General features: G+C 36.4%; 1 protein-coding gene across 5 annotated transcripts in view; it reads right to left on the minus strand.

Annotated features, from left to right (window-relative positions):
- The window catches only part of LOC135095108 (tetratricopeptide repeat protein 14-like), a 48,993-nt gene extending 30,435 nt beyond the window's left edge, over positions 1-18,558 (minus strand). The window contains exons 1-7 of one of the 5 annotated variants that reach the window (XM_063995989.1): positions 18,462-18,558; positions 15,953-16,131; positions 13,176-13,297; positions 5,554-5,630; positions 4,528-4,653; positions 2,871-3,088; positions 959-1,102 (exon numbers count right to left, since the gene is read on the minus strand). In XM_063995989.1, the coding sequence (XP_063852059.1) occupies positions 959-1,102; positions 2,871-3,088; positions 4,528-4,653; positions 5,554-5,630; positions 13,176-13,297; positions 15,953-16,119 (854 nt within the window). In that variant the 5' untranslated portion in view covers positions 16,120-16,131; positions 18,462-18,558. Of the gene's footprint in view, positions 1-958; positions 1,103-2,870; positions 3,089-4,527; positions 4,654-5,553; positions 5,631-13,175; positions 13,298-15,952; positions 16,132-18,284 lie in introns of all 5 variants that reach the window. The other 4 variants (XM_063995956.1, XM_063996030.1, XM_063995885.1 and 1 more) reach the window with 4 other exon arrangements.

Raw genomic sequence — 18,558 nt, forward strand, 5'->3', positions numbered from 1 at the left:
TTTTGGGAGAACCTTATATTGGAACCTTCAAAGATGTATATACACATTCACATCATTCTCCACTCATCCTTATCATACATAACTTCTCTTCATCTACTGCTAACTGATTAATACCTATTACTTTTGTTTATGAAAAAGGGAATTGTGACCCTTCATAACAAAACGAGACTGTTCCTTACCCCACACCTACTCCAATCCTCAGACCAAAACAGATGTAGGGTACTTCCAATGGAGTGCTCCATAACCAAACTGGGTCCATATGCCAAATGCACCCATGCTCCCTCTTAGGGGTCAAAGAGACCACATCATTTTCATGCATTCACCACAGTCACTCTCCAATGAACTCTATCAGTTGCTCTTGGTTGCTGCACAATCATTCCTCTCTCATTTGGAGCTCTCTTCACACAATTCATCTACTCCATGCATGGCCTTCCTCTTAATCTGTCACTCTATATATCTAACTGCATTATTCTCTATACTAGTTTAATGTCCTCCATAATCTCCGCATGCCTAAACCATCATAACACACACTGATCTGGCTATCCAGCCAACTCTCTCAAAACACCAGTTCTTCTGGCCTCATTTCTTATTCTGTCCTTCTATGTTACTCCACATATAGTCCTCAAACACCTCATTTCCATTAAACTGTTTCTTCTCTGCTACTCCCATGTTTTAGCACCATACAACACGGTGAGCACCACTATAATAATAATAATAATAATAATAATAATAATAATAATAATAATAATGATAATAATAATAATAATAATAATAATAATGATAGTAATAATAATAATAATAATAGTAATGATAATAATAATAATAATAATAATAATAATAATAATAATAATAATAATAATAATAATAATAATAATAATAATCATAATAACAACAAATTCACTTAATTCATAGAAACATAAATGGTTTCTCTGATAAATAACAAACTTACAACACTTACTTTAAAGAGTCCATCAGTGAAGTATGTGAATACAGGTTGAGGTTGAATTTTCCTGCTAAGTGTCTTATGCTGCGAGGGTTGTTGAAAGTCACCAGCTTCTCCAGTGCTTGAGAGTAAGACTTAATGCTTCGGTTTTCCATTTCACTTTTTAAAAAGGAAAATTTTTTGTTACTGAACTTTCTTTTTAAGTGACTGATTCCCAAACATGTTCTCCAGCATTGAGTAGAAATAGAATCCAATCATATCCAAAGGTTATTAGACTTACAGGTATCTCTGTAGAATCCAACAATCTGCCAATGGACACCTAATCTTATAAAGTTTCCTAGAAATAATATTCATGCATATGCATTCCTCTTCCACCCAAATTCACACAACGTGCTGCATTTTTTTGTAGTTATTTAACATTAATTTCCAGAATTCTCATTGTTTATTTGCATAATCTTTAGTACCATCTTAAGAAATAAAAACACAAAATAAATAAATACATTTTATATATATATATATATATATATATATATATATATATATATATATATATATATATATATATATATATATATATATATATATATAATGGAACCTTAGTTACCAAACGTCTCCCTTTCTGAACAACTCGGTTTTCAAAAGAAAATTTTTAACTCATAATTGCTTTGGTTGCCATACCATAATTAGATTTTTTAACAAAGTTTCTTCATTTCAAATACTACAAGATGTAGTAAAAGCTGCCATTTATTAATAATTTATAGCTTCTATAAATATTTCCTTCATTTTTATATATTTGGAGGAGAGACGCTTTGAAATAAGCTAAACATGATCCTGCTGAAGAACCTCAAAGTAAACAAACAAGGCACTCAGGAGTAATCCTGAGCTTCCTGTGGCTCTCTCTGTCACCCACAACGTCATCACTACTGCACAACTACATTTTCCCAGTAGCTTTTCCCAGCAGCAAGATGTCTAAGTGATATGATCGATCACCTTCATTTTGGCAGTGAGTGGGTTGCTCCTCTCCGTGTTACTCTATAAGGCTTCTCTCACTTGATTGGTGACAAAGAGAATGCCTGCACAGTCTTAAGAATATCTTTTGATGAGTTTTGTGTCACTAAGTTCATTCAATACATCTTTTCTGGATGAAAAATTTCTAAGCTGGAGATGTTGTGGAGTGGCCATCTTTGCAGTGGGAGCATTGGTCATTACCTACTAAGACATGGTGGATGTGTGTCTGAGAATGGATTAATCTGTTTTTACACTGATTCCTATGGGGAAAATAGTTTTGGTTTTCGAACATTTCAGATTTTGAATGGCATTCAGGAATGAATTAAGTTCGAAAACTGAGGTTCCATTGTGTGTATAATATATATATATATATATATATATATATATATATATATATATATATATATATATATATATATATATATATATATATATATATATATATATATATATATATATATATATATATATATATATATATATATATATATATATATATATATATATATATATATATATATATATATATATATATATATATATATATATAAAGTGGTGAGATGCTTTAACAGACTTAATCTATCCTAAGGAATCATTTGTTATAACATCTGTTCATTACATCAACTATAGATGTATATTACAGTGGATGCCAAAACATATGAGATATACCTGACAAACCAAACAAAAACTCATTCTTTGTCTTAACCTCATTCTTCATCCTCTTTGGCATGCTGTCAGTGAGTGACTGAAAATAATCCAGGTCCATCTCTTTGTCATGCACTTCCCATAATACCTTCGTGAGGTGAGATAAGCAGGACATATAGTTTTCATGCATTTTGCCTTTCAGCATGACATCTTTGCCACTAGAGCCAGTGATAATGAAAGACTTATAGCAGAACATTATAAACATCAGTAGTACCTCAATATAGGTGGACGGTTGCTGAGGGTGGCCTTGCCCAGCTTGACCTTATCCTTGAGATGTGAATGAATGGCAACCCCTTTGGTGCCCACTAAGAGGTAATTATCACTAGCATCCACCTCTAGTACCTCTACACACAGCCTTGTTCTCAACATCCATCGCCCAAGGTCATCTCTGTCTGCTGGTTCTGGATCAGTGTCCTCAAGGCGGAGATGAGCCTAGGAAAGGGAAGGGCATCATCATCATCATCATCATCATCATCATCATCATCATCATCAGATCTGTCAGAGAACTACATACTATCATCATCTATGCACAGGAAAAAACAGAATTGAGAAAGGAGAACATGTATGGGAGGTTATGCAATAAGCTCTTCCAGTCTCCTAATACAGGAAATTCTCATAATGCAATCTATCATACAACTTTCTGCTTTAATAATTTTAGTTTCAACTATAAAGTAGCTAGTAATGTATGCCTCGACCAGGACCACTAACCATACAGATTTACATGAGATCACATTTATTGACCTATAATGGTGTAGTGTAGACCATTTCTGGCTTCCTACTATTTGTAAGAAAATAACAAAGCATACACATGGCTTGAATAATTAGCACATAAAAATGGCAACCTGACATAAATCCCACCCACAGTTGGCAATTTTTCTGCAACTGTCAAGAATCTACAATATCATCCACATGCTGCCCATCAACTCTATCTTGAAGTGTGAATGCATGAAAAGCACTACAGAGAAATATGAGCCACTATAAGGTAACATTTTAGACTATATCCACAAGAAACACACCTATAAACCAAACATCCATCTCTAAATATAAGCATAAAGGCACTATAGCCTACAACATGGAAATAATAAAATAAAAATAACAATTAACATTTTTGTTTACCACTAGACTGGCTGAGAAACGTGCCTGGTCAGGTGCAGATATTTTTTTACTAATGAGCAAGCATTTACTTTCTTCTATGGGTAAACAACTAGGGAGTGAGGTGAGTGAAAGGTCTCAGAGGAGTCAGTCTCATCCATCAATTGAATAATATGATCTCTCTGGGATGGTATAGCTAACAAGTCCAGCATGTGATCCTCAAGAATGGTTGAATTTCAAACATAAATGTGCCAAAATAAATGATAAAATGATCAGTTCTTTTCAAGGCAAATCAAATGTCACAATACTAAAAATAAAATGCAACCTTTTTTTAAGTTTCATGTCTCATACTTTTTTACATCTTATTTCAGCTCCCAGAGTAGGGGAGCTGAACCTGTCAACTAGCCTAGTCTACAAGACATTTTAAACTATGTATACAAAACCACCTAACATTATTCTGCAACATGTCATGGCCCACAGCACTAATGGAGCAGCATCTAAACACCCAATTTTGATACCAACTACTAACAGAACAGACATAAGATCTAACAATATCAATCATGTGTCAATCATTCCAAGATCAAAAGGCCCATCACTATCACTAAAAAATAATGGAATACCATAAGATATATCAGTGGTGAGTAGTAATACCATAACAGTATATTTCTTTATACCTTAGAATAACCACCTTCAATATGTATTATCCATGTACTGATGACAACTATTCATTAAACATCTTTAAAACCAAACTTGGCTGAGGAATAAATACAAAGGCTTACCTTAATGTCAGTATCAAACAAATCCCTCACAGTGGTGCCTACAGCTGCCTGCACCTTCACTGTGCACAGCAGATCATGGACATAGGAAGTCACTCGCACATAAAGAACATCTCCACGTTGCACTGTCTGTGGTGGCAACAATATCCATATGAAGAAATACAGTAGATGCTTTGGGAGAAAATATATGTTCTAGCCTCATTTGGAAAGAAACAACATGCAAGAAAGACGAGGAAAATATGAAAAGAAACCTATTAGTCTTAACATGAGATGTGGTGGTAGGTCAAAGAGTACTCGTACATGAATGTAGAATTTGAAAAGCTATGGAAGGATTCTGTGGGTATGACAGGATGGTAAAGGTAGAGGGAAGGAAGATCATGCATTTCCTGTGTCTCCAAGGATATAGAAGAGAGTGATGGCAATGAATGAGTAAGTTCAAAGGCAGGGTGGATAAAAAATAAATAAATAAATAAAATAAATAAATAAATAAATAAATAAAATAATAAATAAATAAATTAATAAAAAATAAACAGATATACATGAATGTGTGTGTACAGTAAATAAGCATGTATGCACCAGTGAATGAAGACACAAGGTTAAGAAGGATCAAGATGATGAGGCTTTACGAATCATGTGATCAAGTTACAAAATTCCACAGTAAAGAAATGATGAATTATTATAACAAATAAACAGCAACTTGGAAGGGAAATGGTTTATGAAATGAAACATATGACAGCAAGACTATTTAATTTTAAATATCATTATAGTTACCTATTCAGTCTACAAAACAATGCTGATTCCATGTGATTGCTTCTAAAATTCACAGAGTTGTGATCAATGATGATGGTAATGAAAATACAATTCACTCTAAAGTGAGGGAAAGTTTTAAAATCCATATGAAAAAAAAAAAAAATAAATAAATAAAAAAATAAAAAAATAAAATAAATAAATAAATAAATAAAATAGATAAATAAATAAAGTATACTTATATACAAACAAAATAATATGAAAAAATACAATACCATATACCTTAAAGAACATATCTCTCTTCAGGTGACTCATAACTCTCATGAAGTATTCCAGAGGAGGAAGATTGCTTGATCGATCTGAGGGAAAACAATAAAAATCATGTATGTACACATTTGCCTTGATTTTTTATTTTTTTTAATATCATTTAATCCAATCCAACCAAAGCTTGGATTTACATGCAATATCTACTAAAGTGAGCCACCATCCTGTTCATGTTTATCAAATTAAACTGATTTTGCAAGTTTAGGATTCATGGAATAAAGATTTTTCATCAAAACTCTAAAGCAGAGGTTCCCAACCTTTTTGTTAATCTATACCCCTTGGACATTTTTATAAGTTCCTATGTACCAATAAATAAATTAATGATAAAAAAGAGTGGAGTGGAAAGTGGAAAGTTGCCAACGGAGTCACCATTCCCAGGATTTGAGGAAGACAATGAACTACATGGAAAAATGCAAGGAAAGAAAGTGGTTTTTAATGGAGGGGATGATCAGTGACCTCACTGAAAGAGTGAAAAAAAATAGAAAAAAAAGAAAAAAAAACATGAACTGGAAGAGGAAAACAAAGAATTGAAATCACTATGTGCCAATCTAAAAACAAAATTGAAGGAAAACAATGAAATTGTTAAAAAACAGGAAAATTAAGTGATAGGGATGAAAAGTAAAAACATCAAATCTGGAGGAAGGAAAAAGAGGAAGAAAAAGTTAACTTCATATAAATCATAGAAGTGCAAAAAGAAGGGAAAAGGCAGATTTAAGTAAGGAAATTGTGAAAGTGATCAAACAGAAGGAATCGATGGTAAGGGACACAGTGGACACAAAGAAATGTATTGTTATATATGGATTAAAACAGGAAACAAAGGCAGTAAGATACGAGAGGGAAAAAGAACAAAAAAAGGTAGCAGAGGACATTGTAAGAAATAAACAGAGAGAAGGTGAGGACTGGATAAGTGAAATTGAGGAAATACATAGACTGGGGAAGTATACAGAAGGAGGAGAGCGACCACCGAAAGTAAAATTTAGGGCACAAACAACAGCCATGGAAGTGATATCATATGTGTGGAAACTGGACAAGATAGAGCAATACAGGAAAGTTTGGATAAAGAGGAACATGAATGAGGAGGAAAGATTCAAGGTAAATGATCTAATAAAAGAAGCATAGGAGGAGGCAGTAGACACCTGCCGAAATGATAATTACTCCCAGTGAGGTCTAAAGCACTGTTCAGGGGGTGCTGTGAACTTATCATTAAACCCAGCTGTGACCTCACTGAACCTTTCCCTTTGTGTCTCACAACACAAGGGGGCAGTCACAGCCTGCCCTCTAAAGACAACTCTCTTCCTCCACACAAAACTACAAGCACCTAATAGCACACACACCCTTCACTCAAAAATTTTAAAATCATCATGGTGACTCCTACACCAGCCTTGGAGTCCCCATCTGGGGAGGGGACCATAAATGTCCCCAGGTCAGACTACCTTTCTGTCGACGAAGTGTCTTGACACCCCCCTTCAACTTTTTCTTCATTAACTTCTGCAACATTTGCGGTCTAAGATCTAATTTTCAATCTGTAGAACACCACCTCTCCTCTTCCAAACCTCATCTTCTTTTCCTCACTGAAACTCAGGTGTCTGAGGCAACTGACAGTAGCCCCTTTTCTGTTCCCTCCTACTTTCTCTATCCTCATTTTCAATCCAAAGCTGGATGCTGCGTTTATGTGCGCAATGACTTAACCTGCTCTCGTGCCGGCGCGTTTTCCACCATCTGGCTACGACTACAGAGTCACTCTCATACTAAATTTATCTGTGCTGTATACCTCTCTCCTAACTCGTCTGACTATAAGAAATTCTTTGACAACTTAACTTCCAAAGTGGAACACATTCTGACCCTCTTCCCTTTTGAAGAGATCTCCATTCTTGGAGATTTCAATGTTCACCACCAGCTTTGGCTTTCCTCTCCCTTCACTGACCATCCTGGTGAACTAGCCTACAACTTTGCTATCCTCCATGACCTAGAGCAATTGGTGCAACACCCTACTCGTATTCCTGACCGTCTTGGAGATGCGGCCAACATTCTTGACCTCTAATCCTCTAATCCTTCTGCTTATGCTGTCACCCTTTCTTCTCCGTTGGGCTCCTCCGATCACAATCTCATATCTTTATCTTGTCCTATCACTCTAATCCCTCCTCAGGGTCCCCCTAAGCGAAGGTGCCTCAGGCATTTTGCCTCTGCTAGTTGGGGGGACCTGAGGAGGTATTTTGCTGATTTTCCTTGGAATGACTACTGCTTCCGTGACAGAGACCCGTCTTTGTGTGCTGACCGCATAACAGAGGTGATAGTGTCTGGCATGGAGGCATACATTCCTCACTCTTTTTCTCGTCCTAAACCTTCTAAACCTTGGTTTAACACAGCTTGTTCTCGTGCTATACATGATAGAGAGGTGGCCCACAAAAGGTACTTAAGCCTTCCATCACCAGAACCTCATGCACTTTATATTTCTGCCCGGAACCATGCCAAGTCTGTTCTCCAACTAGCCAAAAACTCCTTCATTAACAGAAAATGTCAAAACCTTTCAAGATCTAACTCTCCTCGTGATTTCTGGCATCTAGCCAAAAATATCTCCAATAACTTTGCTTCTTCTTTCCCTCCTCTACTTCAACCAGATGGCACCACTGCTATCACATCTATTTCTAAAGCTGAACTCTTTGCTCAAACCTTTGCTAAAAACTCTACCTTGGACGATTCTGGGCTTGTTCCTCCCTCTCCTCCACCCTCTGACTACCTCATGCCACCTATTAAAATTCTTCGCAATGATGTTTTCGATGCACTCGCTGGCCTAAACCCTCGGAAGGCTTATGGACCTGATGGGGTCCCTCCTATTGTTCTCCGAAATTGTGCCTCCGTGCTTGCACCTTGCCTAGTCAAACTCTTTCAGCTCTGTCTGTCAACATCTACCTTTCCTTCTTGCTGGAAGTTTGCCTACATTCAACCTGTTCCTAAAAAGGGTGACCGTTCTAATCCCTCAAACTACCGTCCTATTGCTTTAATTTCCTGCCTATCTAAAGTTTTTGAATCTATCCTCAACAGGAAGATTCTTAAACATCTATCACTTCACAACCTTCTATCTGATCGCCAATATGGGTTCCGTCAAGGCCGCTCTACTGGTGATCTTCTGGCTTTCCTTACTGAGTCTTGGTCATCCTCTTTTAGAGATTTTGGTGAAACTTTTGCTGTTGCCTTGGACATATCAAAAGCTTTTGTTAGAGTCTGGCACAAAGCTTTGATTTCCAAACTACCCTCCTACGGTTTCTATCCTTCTCTCTGTAACTTCATCTCAAGTTTCCTTTCTGACCGTTCTATTGCTGCTGTGGTAGACGGTCACTGTTCTTCTCCCAAATCTATTAACAGTGGTGTTCCTCAGGGTTCCTTCCTGTCACCCACTCTCTTCTTATTATTCATTAATGATCTTCTAAACCAAACTTCTTGTCCTATCCACTCCTACGCTGATGATACCACCCTGCACTTTTCCACGTCTTTTCATAGACATCCAATCCTTCAGGAGGTAAACATATCACGTAGGGAAGCCACAGAACGACTGACTTCTGATCTTTCTAAAATTTCTGATTGGGGCAGAGCAAACTTGGTATTGTTCAATGCCTCAAAAACTCAATTGCTCCATCTATCAACTCGACACAATCTTCCAGACAACTATCCCCTCTTCTTCAATGACACTCAACTGTTCCCCTCTTCTACACTGAACATCCTTGGTCTGTCCTTTACTTATAATCTGAACTGGAAACTTCACATCTCATCTCTAGCTAAAACAGCTTCTATGAAGTTAGGTGTTCTGAGATGTTTCCGCCAGTTTTTCTCACCCCCCCAGCTGCTAACTCTGTACAAGGGCCTTATCCGTCCATGTATGGAGTATGCTTCACATGTCTGGGGGGGTTCCACTCATACTGCTCTTCTAGAGAGGGTGGAATCAAAAGCTTTTCATCTCATCAACTCCTCTCCTCTAACTGACTGTCTTCAGCCTCTCTCTCACTGCCGCAATGTTGCATATCTAGCTGTCTTCTACCGCTATTTTCATGCTAACTGCTCTTCTGATCTTGCTAACTGCATGCCTCCCCTCCTTCCGCGGCCTCGCTGCACAAGACTTTCTTCTTTCTCTCACCCCTATTCTGTCCACCTCTCTAACGCAATAGTTAACCAGTATTCTCAGTCATTCATCCCTTTCTCTGGTAAACTCTGGAACTCCCTGCCTGCTTCTGTATTTCCACCTTCCTATGACTTGAATTCCTTCAAGAGGGAGGTTTCAAGACACTTAGCCACCAATTTTTGACCACTGCTTTGACCCTTTTATGGGACTGGCATTTTAGTGGGCATTTTTTTTATTAGATTTTTGTTGCCCTTGGCCAGTGTCCTTCCTACACAAAAAAAAAAAAAAAAAAAAAAAAAAAAAAAAAAAAAAAAAAAAAAAAGAGAGAACAGAACAGAGGGAGAGAAAAAAAAAGTTCTATTGGAAGGTAAAAGATGAGAGGCTCAGGAAGTGGTATCTGACAAAAAAAAAAAAAATAAATAAAAATAAATAAATAAATAAATAAATAAATAAATAAATAACATATGGAGAAATATAAAGTGGACAGTGACATATACGTACAAATATAAATGGATTAATATCAACATTGCAAGAATTGAATAATTATACTAAGATAAAGCAGCCCGACATCATGGCTATTACTGAAGTTAAACTAAATGAGACAACAGAAAATATAAGAATTGGTAATAGTAATTATAATGTGTGGATAAAACATAGAAATAATAAGAAAGGGGGAGAAGTCATGTTACTTACAAAGAAGAGAATAACAGTGGAAGATGTTAAAATGGGAGAAGGAATGGCAGAAGTAATCAGAATTAAAACAAAAAGGAAGGGAGAAAGAAAAAGAGATTTTGCACGGATGGAGGAGAAGAGTCATGGGGATATATGCTTCTAAATTTAATAATGACAAATACTATGACCCAATGGACTGGAGAAAACACAAGATTTTGGGGTAATGAAGAGGCATCAAGGCTAGACTTGTTGTTTACAAAGGAAATGGACATCATCGAAGGAATAAATTATCGGTGCCCACAAGGTAAAAGTGACCATCTGTTAGTTGAATTCAGTATAGGCAGTGGTCCAATAGAAAATAGGAATGAAATTTACAAGAATGGAAGATATAATTACAGGAAAGCAGATTTTATCGGGTTGAGGGAATATTTTGCAAAGGCTAAATGGAAACAACTGTTCACAGCAAGTAATATGCAGGAAAAGCGGGATACATTCATGGAAATTTATAATGAAGAGATCAGTAGATATGTACTGAAGATCAAAATGAAGGAAGTGAAAAAGAAAAAAAGACTGGTTTAATACGAGATGTATAACAGCAAGAAAAGAAAAAGAAGCAGCATGGAATAGATGGAGAAAAAAAGGAGGAAGTGAGAAATGGGAAGAATTCAAGAAAGCAAGAAATGAATATATCAGAATCCTGAGAGAAGAAAGGAATTATGAGAAAGATATAGTTAACAAATGCAAAGATGAGCCAAAGTTATTCTTCAGATATGTGAATGGGAAGATGAAAAACAAGCAAACAATAGATAAATTAATGAAAGGTGATGTTACATATGAAGATATATGGTTACAAGTTGAATTAATGAACAAGTGCTTCCAGTCAGTATTCACCAAAGAAAGCAAATTTGAAGGAGAAGGAGCATGGCACAGAGACAATGTGGTGAGAGAGATACAGGTGGGCATAAGTGAAATTAAGAAGATTATGAAAGGCTCAAGGACCAGATGGAGTGTCCGAGGAATGTTGTGAACAACTGGCAGGAAGTATACACAATACCATAGTATGTTCTTTTAAGGAAGGAAAAATCCCTCTAGACTGGAAGAGAGCCAATATTGTCCCCATTTTTTAAAAGGAGATAATAAAGAAGATCCATTGAATTACAGACCAGTGTCCCTAACAAGTGTGGTGGCAAAAATAGTGGAAAGAATAGTTAAAAACAGATGGATGGAATATTTAGAAGAAATACATACATTGACTAACAGACAATTTGATTTCAAAAGTGGAAGACCTTGTGTCATGAATTTAGTTAGCTTTTATAGTAGAACAATTGATATAATTCAAGAGAGAGAGAGGGTTGGGCAGACTGTGTTTATTTAGACCTAAAAAAAAAAAAAAGCATTTGATAAGGTACCACACCAGAGACTGCTATGGGGAATTCAAAATATAGGGGGTTTGCAAGGCAACACACTGAATTGGATTACAGACTTCTTGAGGGACAGAGAAATGAGAACAGTAATAAAGGGAGAAAAATCAGAATGGTGTAGTTAAAAGTGGAGGAACACAGGGGACAGTCTTAGCCCCCGTAATGTTTCTGGTGTATGTCAACGATATGGTGAATGAGGTTGACAGTTATATAAATCTGTTTGCAGATGACGCAAAATTATTGAAAAGAGTGGAAAACAATATGGAATGTAAAATATTACAGAAAGATCTTAATAAGATATATAAATGGAGTAAGAAATGGGAAATAGAATTCAAGGCAAAGAAATGCAAGGTGATGGAATTAGGAAAAAGCAAAGGAAGACTGACAAGTTCCTACACCATGGGAGAAGCGGAATTAAAAAAAAAAAAAGAAAAGATCTGGGAATTACTATGAGTGATAATTTATCACCTGAAAAACAAGTAAACAAAATAGTTGGGGAAACCTATGAGTTACTAAGAAAGATGAAAGGGGCATTTGCTTACATGGATGAATAGATGATGAAAAAGTTGATGAAATATGTGATTCGACCAAAACTGGAATATGCCACAATTGTTTGGTCACCCCATAATAAAAAGGAAATAAGGAAAATTGAAAGGATGTAAAGAGCTGCAACCAAATTGGTACCAAGTATGAGAGATTTAACCTATAAAGAAAGATTAAGGAGACTGAAGCTTCCATCATTACAAGAGAGAAGAGAAAGAGGGGACCTGATTGCTATATACAGAGCTTTAAAGAGTAAGGATTAAGTTGACAAAGAAGACTTATTTGTGTGGGACTCAAGAGATACAAAAGGACATGGAGTGAAATTGAGGAAAACAGCAAGTAGAAGAGATGTCAAGAGATATGGTTCCCAAATAGAAGCACAGAAATATGGAACAACTTACATGAAACAGTGGTACAAACAACTAATATTCATGAATTTAAAGTTAAGTGGGATGCTTATAGATATGGAGACAGGACAGCACGAGCATAGCTCTTTTCCTGTAAAACACAACTAGGTAAACACACACACACACACACACACACACACACACACACACACACACACACACACACACACACACACAAACAAAAGAGAGAGAGAGAGAGAGAGAGAGAGAGAGAGAGAGAGAGAGAGAGAGAGAGAGAGAGAGAGAGAGAGAGAGAGAGAGAGAGAGAGAGAGAGAGAGAGAGAGAGAGAGAGAGAGAGAGAGAGAGAAACATGACATTTTGCAATCTGACTGCAGATTGCACAGTAGTTGTTATTCTCTGACACCCAATGTACCCTAGGTTGGGAATCCCTCCTCTAAAAGGTGCTTGTAGTTCAAGCTTACCTCTAATTCCATAATCATCATCGCCACCCTTAAGAGATTCAGTTTCTCGAGGTACAAACAAACTTGGGCACTTATCACTGATGAAGTTAATTAGTTCATTTCTTGTCACACTTGGTTGCTTACTGAAAGAGACAAAAACATATGACATACAATTGCTCTCATCATTTAAATCATAATTAGTGGTCTAAGAAGCCTCCACCTTTTATCTATAAGCAATCAGATTTCCTTGTACAGCAAAGAAAGCATAAAAGAAATTAAAAAGTTTAAAAAAAGAAACAATTTGTGTCATTCTGTAGGAACCCTAATACATATTTTTCAATACCCTAATGGATCTTTAATTGTAGTTAATTAATTTTGTACAGAGTGCTTAGATGTGGCCCTTATGGGGATTCTCCTGCCCATCACTCTGCAGCATCAGTCACAATACTTATCTTTCTGTCTGATACGTTAACTATTTATTGCTTCAAGATTAATCTGAACACATCAATTTCTTAAAAAAGAGTGAAAAATATTATGAATGTTTAACTTCTTTGAGGATAATAGAAATTATTTTGAGGCAGAAGCCACAATAACTGACAACACTGTTTTCTGACATTGTAAAGCTCATGGCCACACACTACAGGTCAGGTAGAGATAGGTGATCAAAGTCACTTCCTCAGGTCATTATCAACAATGAAAACTTCTCCCACTTCTGCCATGTACCCTTGTTTGCCTCACAGTAACAAGAAAAAAACTTGTTTAGAATGAAAAATAAATAAATACAAATTCTTAGAAGAAAAGACATAAAGAGAACCTTTAATTGAAGGCAAGGCTATTCTTGGGTTATCTAAGATGTGGCGCAGGTAGATTTGGCAAGATAATAGAAAGCCAAATTCCTAAGGGGGGGCCACACCTAAATGCTCAGTACAAAATAGTTTTACTTTTTTCAAAGTCTTATAATCTTATTCATGATATACAGTCGACGACATTTATGATTAAAACTCCTGCCAGCGTGAGCGTCAGTCACATTGCATAAACTGGCAACTTGACCCTTCTTGGCCTGAAAAAATCTGCTGGGAGAAAATAACTACATGACAACTTAGGTTAGCCCCTCATATGTTTTTGAAAGCATAGAGTAACAGATTCAGTGCTTGGCATATTGAAATCAGGGAAAGTTATCTTTTGTGATTGCTCAATGCTTTGCCCAACAAAACAGCTGTGTTTGTTTTAAACAAAGTGTTCTACTGACATGATGTGTGATGCCTGGAAAATATACAAGCCACAATTACATAGTTAGAGTTTCACTAGAATGGTGAAGCAAATTGAAAAATACGCTGCATAACTATTAGCAATGAAAAGACTGCAAGTGCATTGTTAAAGAAATAGAGCGATGAGGGATGCAAGGATGTGCCTCACCACAAACATGGTGGTGTGCAGCCCCAAAATGTTTGACACCTTACATGGTATCAAGAGACAGTTAAACATACAGCAAAACAACTAAAAGAATAAACATTTTGGGACATCCCACCACCATGTTTGCATCCCTTTTCACTCCATTTCTTCACCAATGCATTTAGTTTTTTCATTGCCAATAGTTATGCAGCGTATTTTTCAATTTGTTTCACCATTATAGTGAAACTAACATTTATACTATGTAATTGTGGCCTGTATATTTTCCAGGCATCACATATCACCTCAGTAGAACACTTTATTTAAAATAAATACAGCCATTTTGTTAGCCAAAGCAAGGAGCGGTCACAAAAGATAACTTTCCCTTATTTCAATATGTCAAACACTGAATCTGCTACTCTCTGCTTTCAAAAACATATGTGGGGCTAACCTAAATTGTCATGTAGTTATTTTCTCCCAGCAGATATTTTCAGACTGAGAAGGGGCAAGTTATCAGTTTGTGCAATGTGACACTTACATTGCCAGGAGCTCTAATTGCAGATGTCACTGATTGTATGTATCAATGGCAATCATAACTAATCATTTATTGTTAATCATAATGAAATTAACTATAAGTAGAAGAGTCCAAGTGGCTTACAGTATGCACAAAGCAATAATAAGCATTTCCGTTTATTATACATGTTGGTAAACTAACCACTGCTTTACAATCAGGTTACATGTTTGAAAACCTAATCATATAGCAACCCATTGTATAACAAACAAACTCTAGGTTAAATGGAAAAAAAAAGGGGATGGATTCCTAGACTTTTACTCTCTAATTCATTTTTTCATGTTTTAAGGCATGTAATATGTATATATTAGAATAAACTATGTAAATCATGTCATGGAAATGAAGCAATAAAAGATACAAAAACATAAAAAAACTGGGACAAACAAAGGGTCCAAATACTGAACACTGGAGTTTGTTCCCTTACCACCCTCATTATGGATGATGATTTTCAGCTTTGTGTCCACATTTTGGCTTCTTTTTGAGGAAATGAATGGAACATAACTAAATAAGCAATTAATATAAACATGTCCATCACTCATTTTACCCACTGTAGCATCTAAGATCTCTAACAATTATCACAGCTTCAGTAGATTAATAATTCAGAAGCTCAAACTGTTAACCACAAGAGGTTCAGGATCTCTGGGTAACGAACATGGCAGTAGGAGTCAAGATCAAGAGAGAAGGATAAAAGTAGTGATATCATATAGTCTTTGTTGACTTTGTGGCTGAAGTTTTATCTTAAATCATACAATATGTAGAAAGCTACAACATGCAAGTAAGGCATATTCATTGAAAAGTAATAAAGTAAGCACAAGAAGATAATTAATTTCATACAAACCTTATTTCTGGAATTCTTGCTTTATATACTTTGTAGTCAACTTCTTTCAGATTCAAGGTCTCAAAATCCTTGGGATGTGAAGAAGTGAGCTGCTTGAGGAGTTGATGGCCATGAAAATTCACACACTGTGTCACTAGTGTACAGGATAAGGGGTCTATTCCTGCCATCTTTGCCACTTCCTTCCAAAAAAAGAATGTCCAAATGAATTAAGTTACTAGTGAAACCATGTACATTATCCAAATTAGCTATCTCAAAATGTACCTAAAAACATAGTACATGCGTTATCCAAGTTAGTTATCTCAAAATACACATAAAAATATAGTATTGTGGTTAAATAATAATGAGTGTTCTACATTTTAGAAAAGTACCATTAAGTGATAACTTTAAAATAATGGCCTGTTATTTTTTTGTGCTTAATGCAATGTTAATTAATAAAGCAACTAAAACTATCTTAAATATGAACACTATGGGAATGAGTGGATCATTCAATTGTCCTGCCAAGAGGGGGAGAGGAGGCTATGGGTATAGCTTTTTAGATCAGCTTAGCCAGCAGTGACTGTACTATTACTATATCTAAGAGAATACCTGGATAATGGATTGAGGAAGCAGAAAAGAAGTCAAACCAGATACACTGGGCATTGAGTCAGCTGAATAACAGTAAAGTCTGTTGGGAGAACAAGAAGTAGTGCCAAAAAAATTAGTAGTTGTAATAATAGTTAGTAGAAGTCACAATAGGGCAGCCAGAGCCCAAGAAACTACCTATCATCAGAAACAGTATCAGTACTTGCCAAAAATTGTACTGTTACTACCAGTACTTGTTCAATGCCATTTCCAGTGCCAGTACAGAGTAAAGTATATACCTACCAAGTACCAACTTGGTACTCAGTATTGGGTACATAAATATACATGAAGTAATCTTGTGCAATATTATTTTTTTTTTCTGTTATAATAATTAGTGAGAGTGTTAGTTATCACACACTTAGAATGAAAGTACAATATACAAATCTTGGGTACTGAAGATAAGACAGAGTTATAAGCCAGTAAATCTGAGTCTTTAGCCCTTATATCCCCAACCTCCACATCTAGTCATCATAATAATGTTATGAACATGTATATGTAGCAGCTCTATAGGTGTGTATGGGACAGCCTCATATGAATACACATGTGAATACATGTGTGAGTGAGCTAGCTAGCTAGCTAGGGAGAAGAGGAGAAGGAGGAGGGAGAGGGGGATGTGGATGGCAGGGGAGGCACTGGGAGAAGTTGCTGGGAGAGCTGGGATGTGAGGGATGGTTTAGGTGAATAGGGTGTGGGTGAGGTGGGAGAATGGACATATGGAAAGGCATGTTTTCCTCTCCTTGCTATGTGTGACTCTTCTCCCTACTGAGAGTGACTGGGTGAGTCAAAGCTGCAGCCATTCCCAGCTACCCAGGTAAAGTCCTTCTTCCTGACACACACACCCTGAATCCCATGTAGATGCAAGATGTCCCTTGCCTGCTAACTGAACAACTTAGTTGATGATTGGTGGTTGAAGGTTAGTTTCAATATTATCCTTCTCATGTCTTCCTCTATACACCTTAACCCTGAAAAAAAATGCTTAACTAACAGGAACCCAAGCTTGTTGTGCATAGAAATGAAAGAAAATTAAAGTATTGAATGAAACTGTTACTATCAAGAGAGACACAACTCCTAATTAGGTTAGGTATGTTGTATGTTGGCTACTAACAGTCCATGATTAGGAGGAATAATTGCATACTGTTCAGTAGGAATGTAAGAAGCTTTCATCAATACCCTGGAAACAATATTTTCTGCATGCAAAATATTAGATATAAGCAAGGGTTTTGTCTTAAATCACCAATGCTGGCTAGTCATGAGCAGCAAAACCTGTCTAAAGTATATTCAAAACATTGAAAATGCATGTTAAATAGGTATTATGGAAATAGCCTTAGCCAGCTAATTTCCAGACAATGAATGTTGATATCTAGGCAAAATATAATGCCTTTCCGGATCATGATCTACACAATGAAGGAATCTGCAGTGAAATCAAGGAACTGAATGAATCTAAACCTAACCTAGCCCAATCCTCAAATTAAAACGCTAATGTGAATTCAATATTATCTGTTAGTTAAACTGGCAGCTTATAGATTACTTGGATGAACGGCAAAGGTTTTGTTTGTTACATTTTTGCGGTATGTCATTAGTTAATAAATTGCTCCAAGTTGCATTTTCAGGTTCATGAGACTTTTTGGTTGGGGCATGCAGTATAACTTGTAAAGGAAAGAAGACACCCCATCATGGTAAGCAAACAGAAAAGTTTCAGTGAAGGCCTCACCTGGGCTCCTCGCCAACACTAGTGCCTCACTCCTCCAATCTTCTACAGGGATGATACATGGATGTAACTCATTCTGAGTAATTTTGTAGCACTAAGTGATTGGTCATACAGTCACTGTAAAATGTTGTCCAGTATACTATTCATAACCGGACAGATTTTATTTTCTATGGTGTATACCTCTGCCCTCTGCTTGTAAACTCAGGCGACGGCGGGTCGAGCTGTGGATTTGCTGGCTCGGCGCCCTTCACGCCTCGGCGCTCCTTCCTTACCGCCC

The sequence above is a fragment of the Scylla paramamosain genome, chromosome 1, assembly GCF_035594125.1.
Source record: "Scylla paramamosain isolate STU-SP2022 chromosome 1, ASM3559412v1, whole genome shotgun sequence".
NCBI lineage: Eukaryota > Metazoa > Arthropoda > Malacostraca > Decapoda > Portunidae > Scylla > Scylla paramamosain.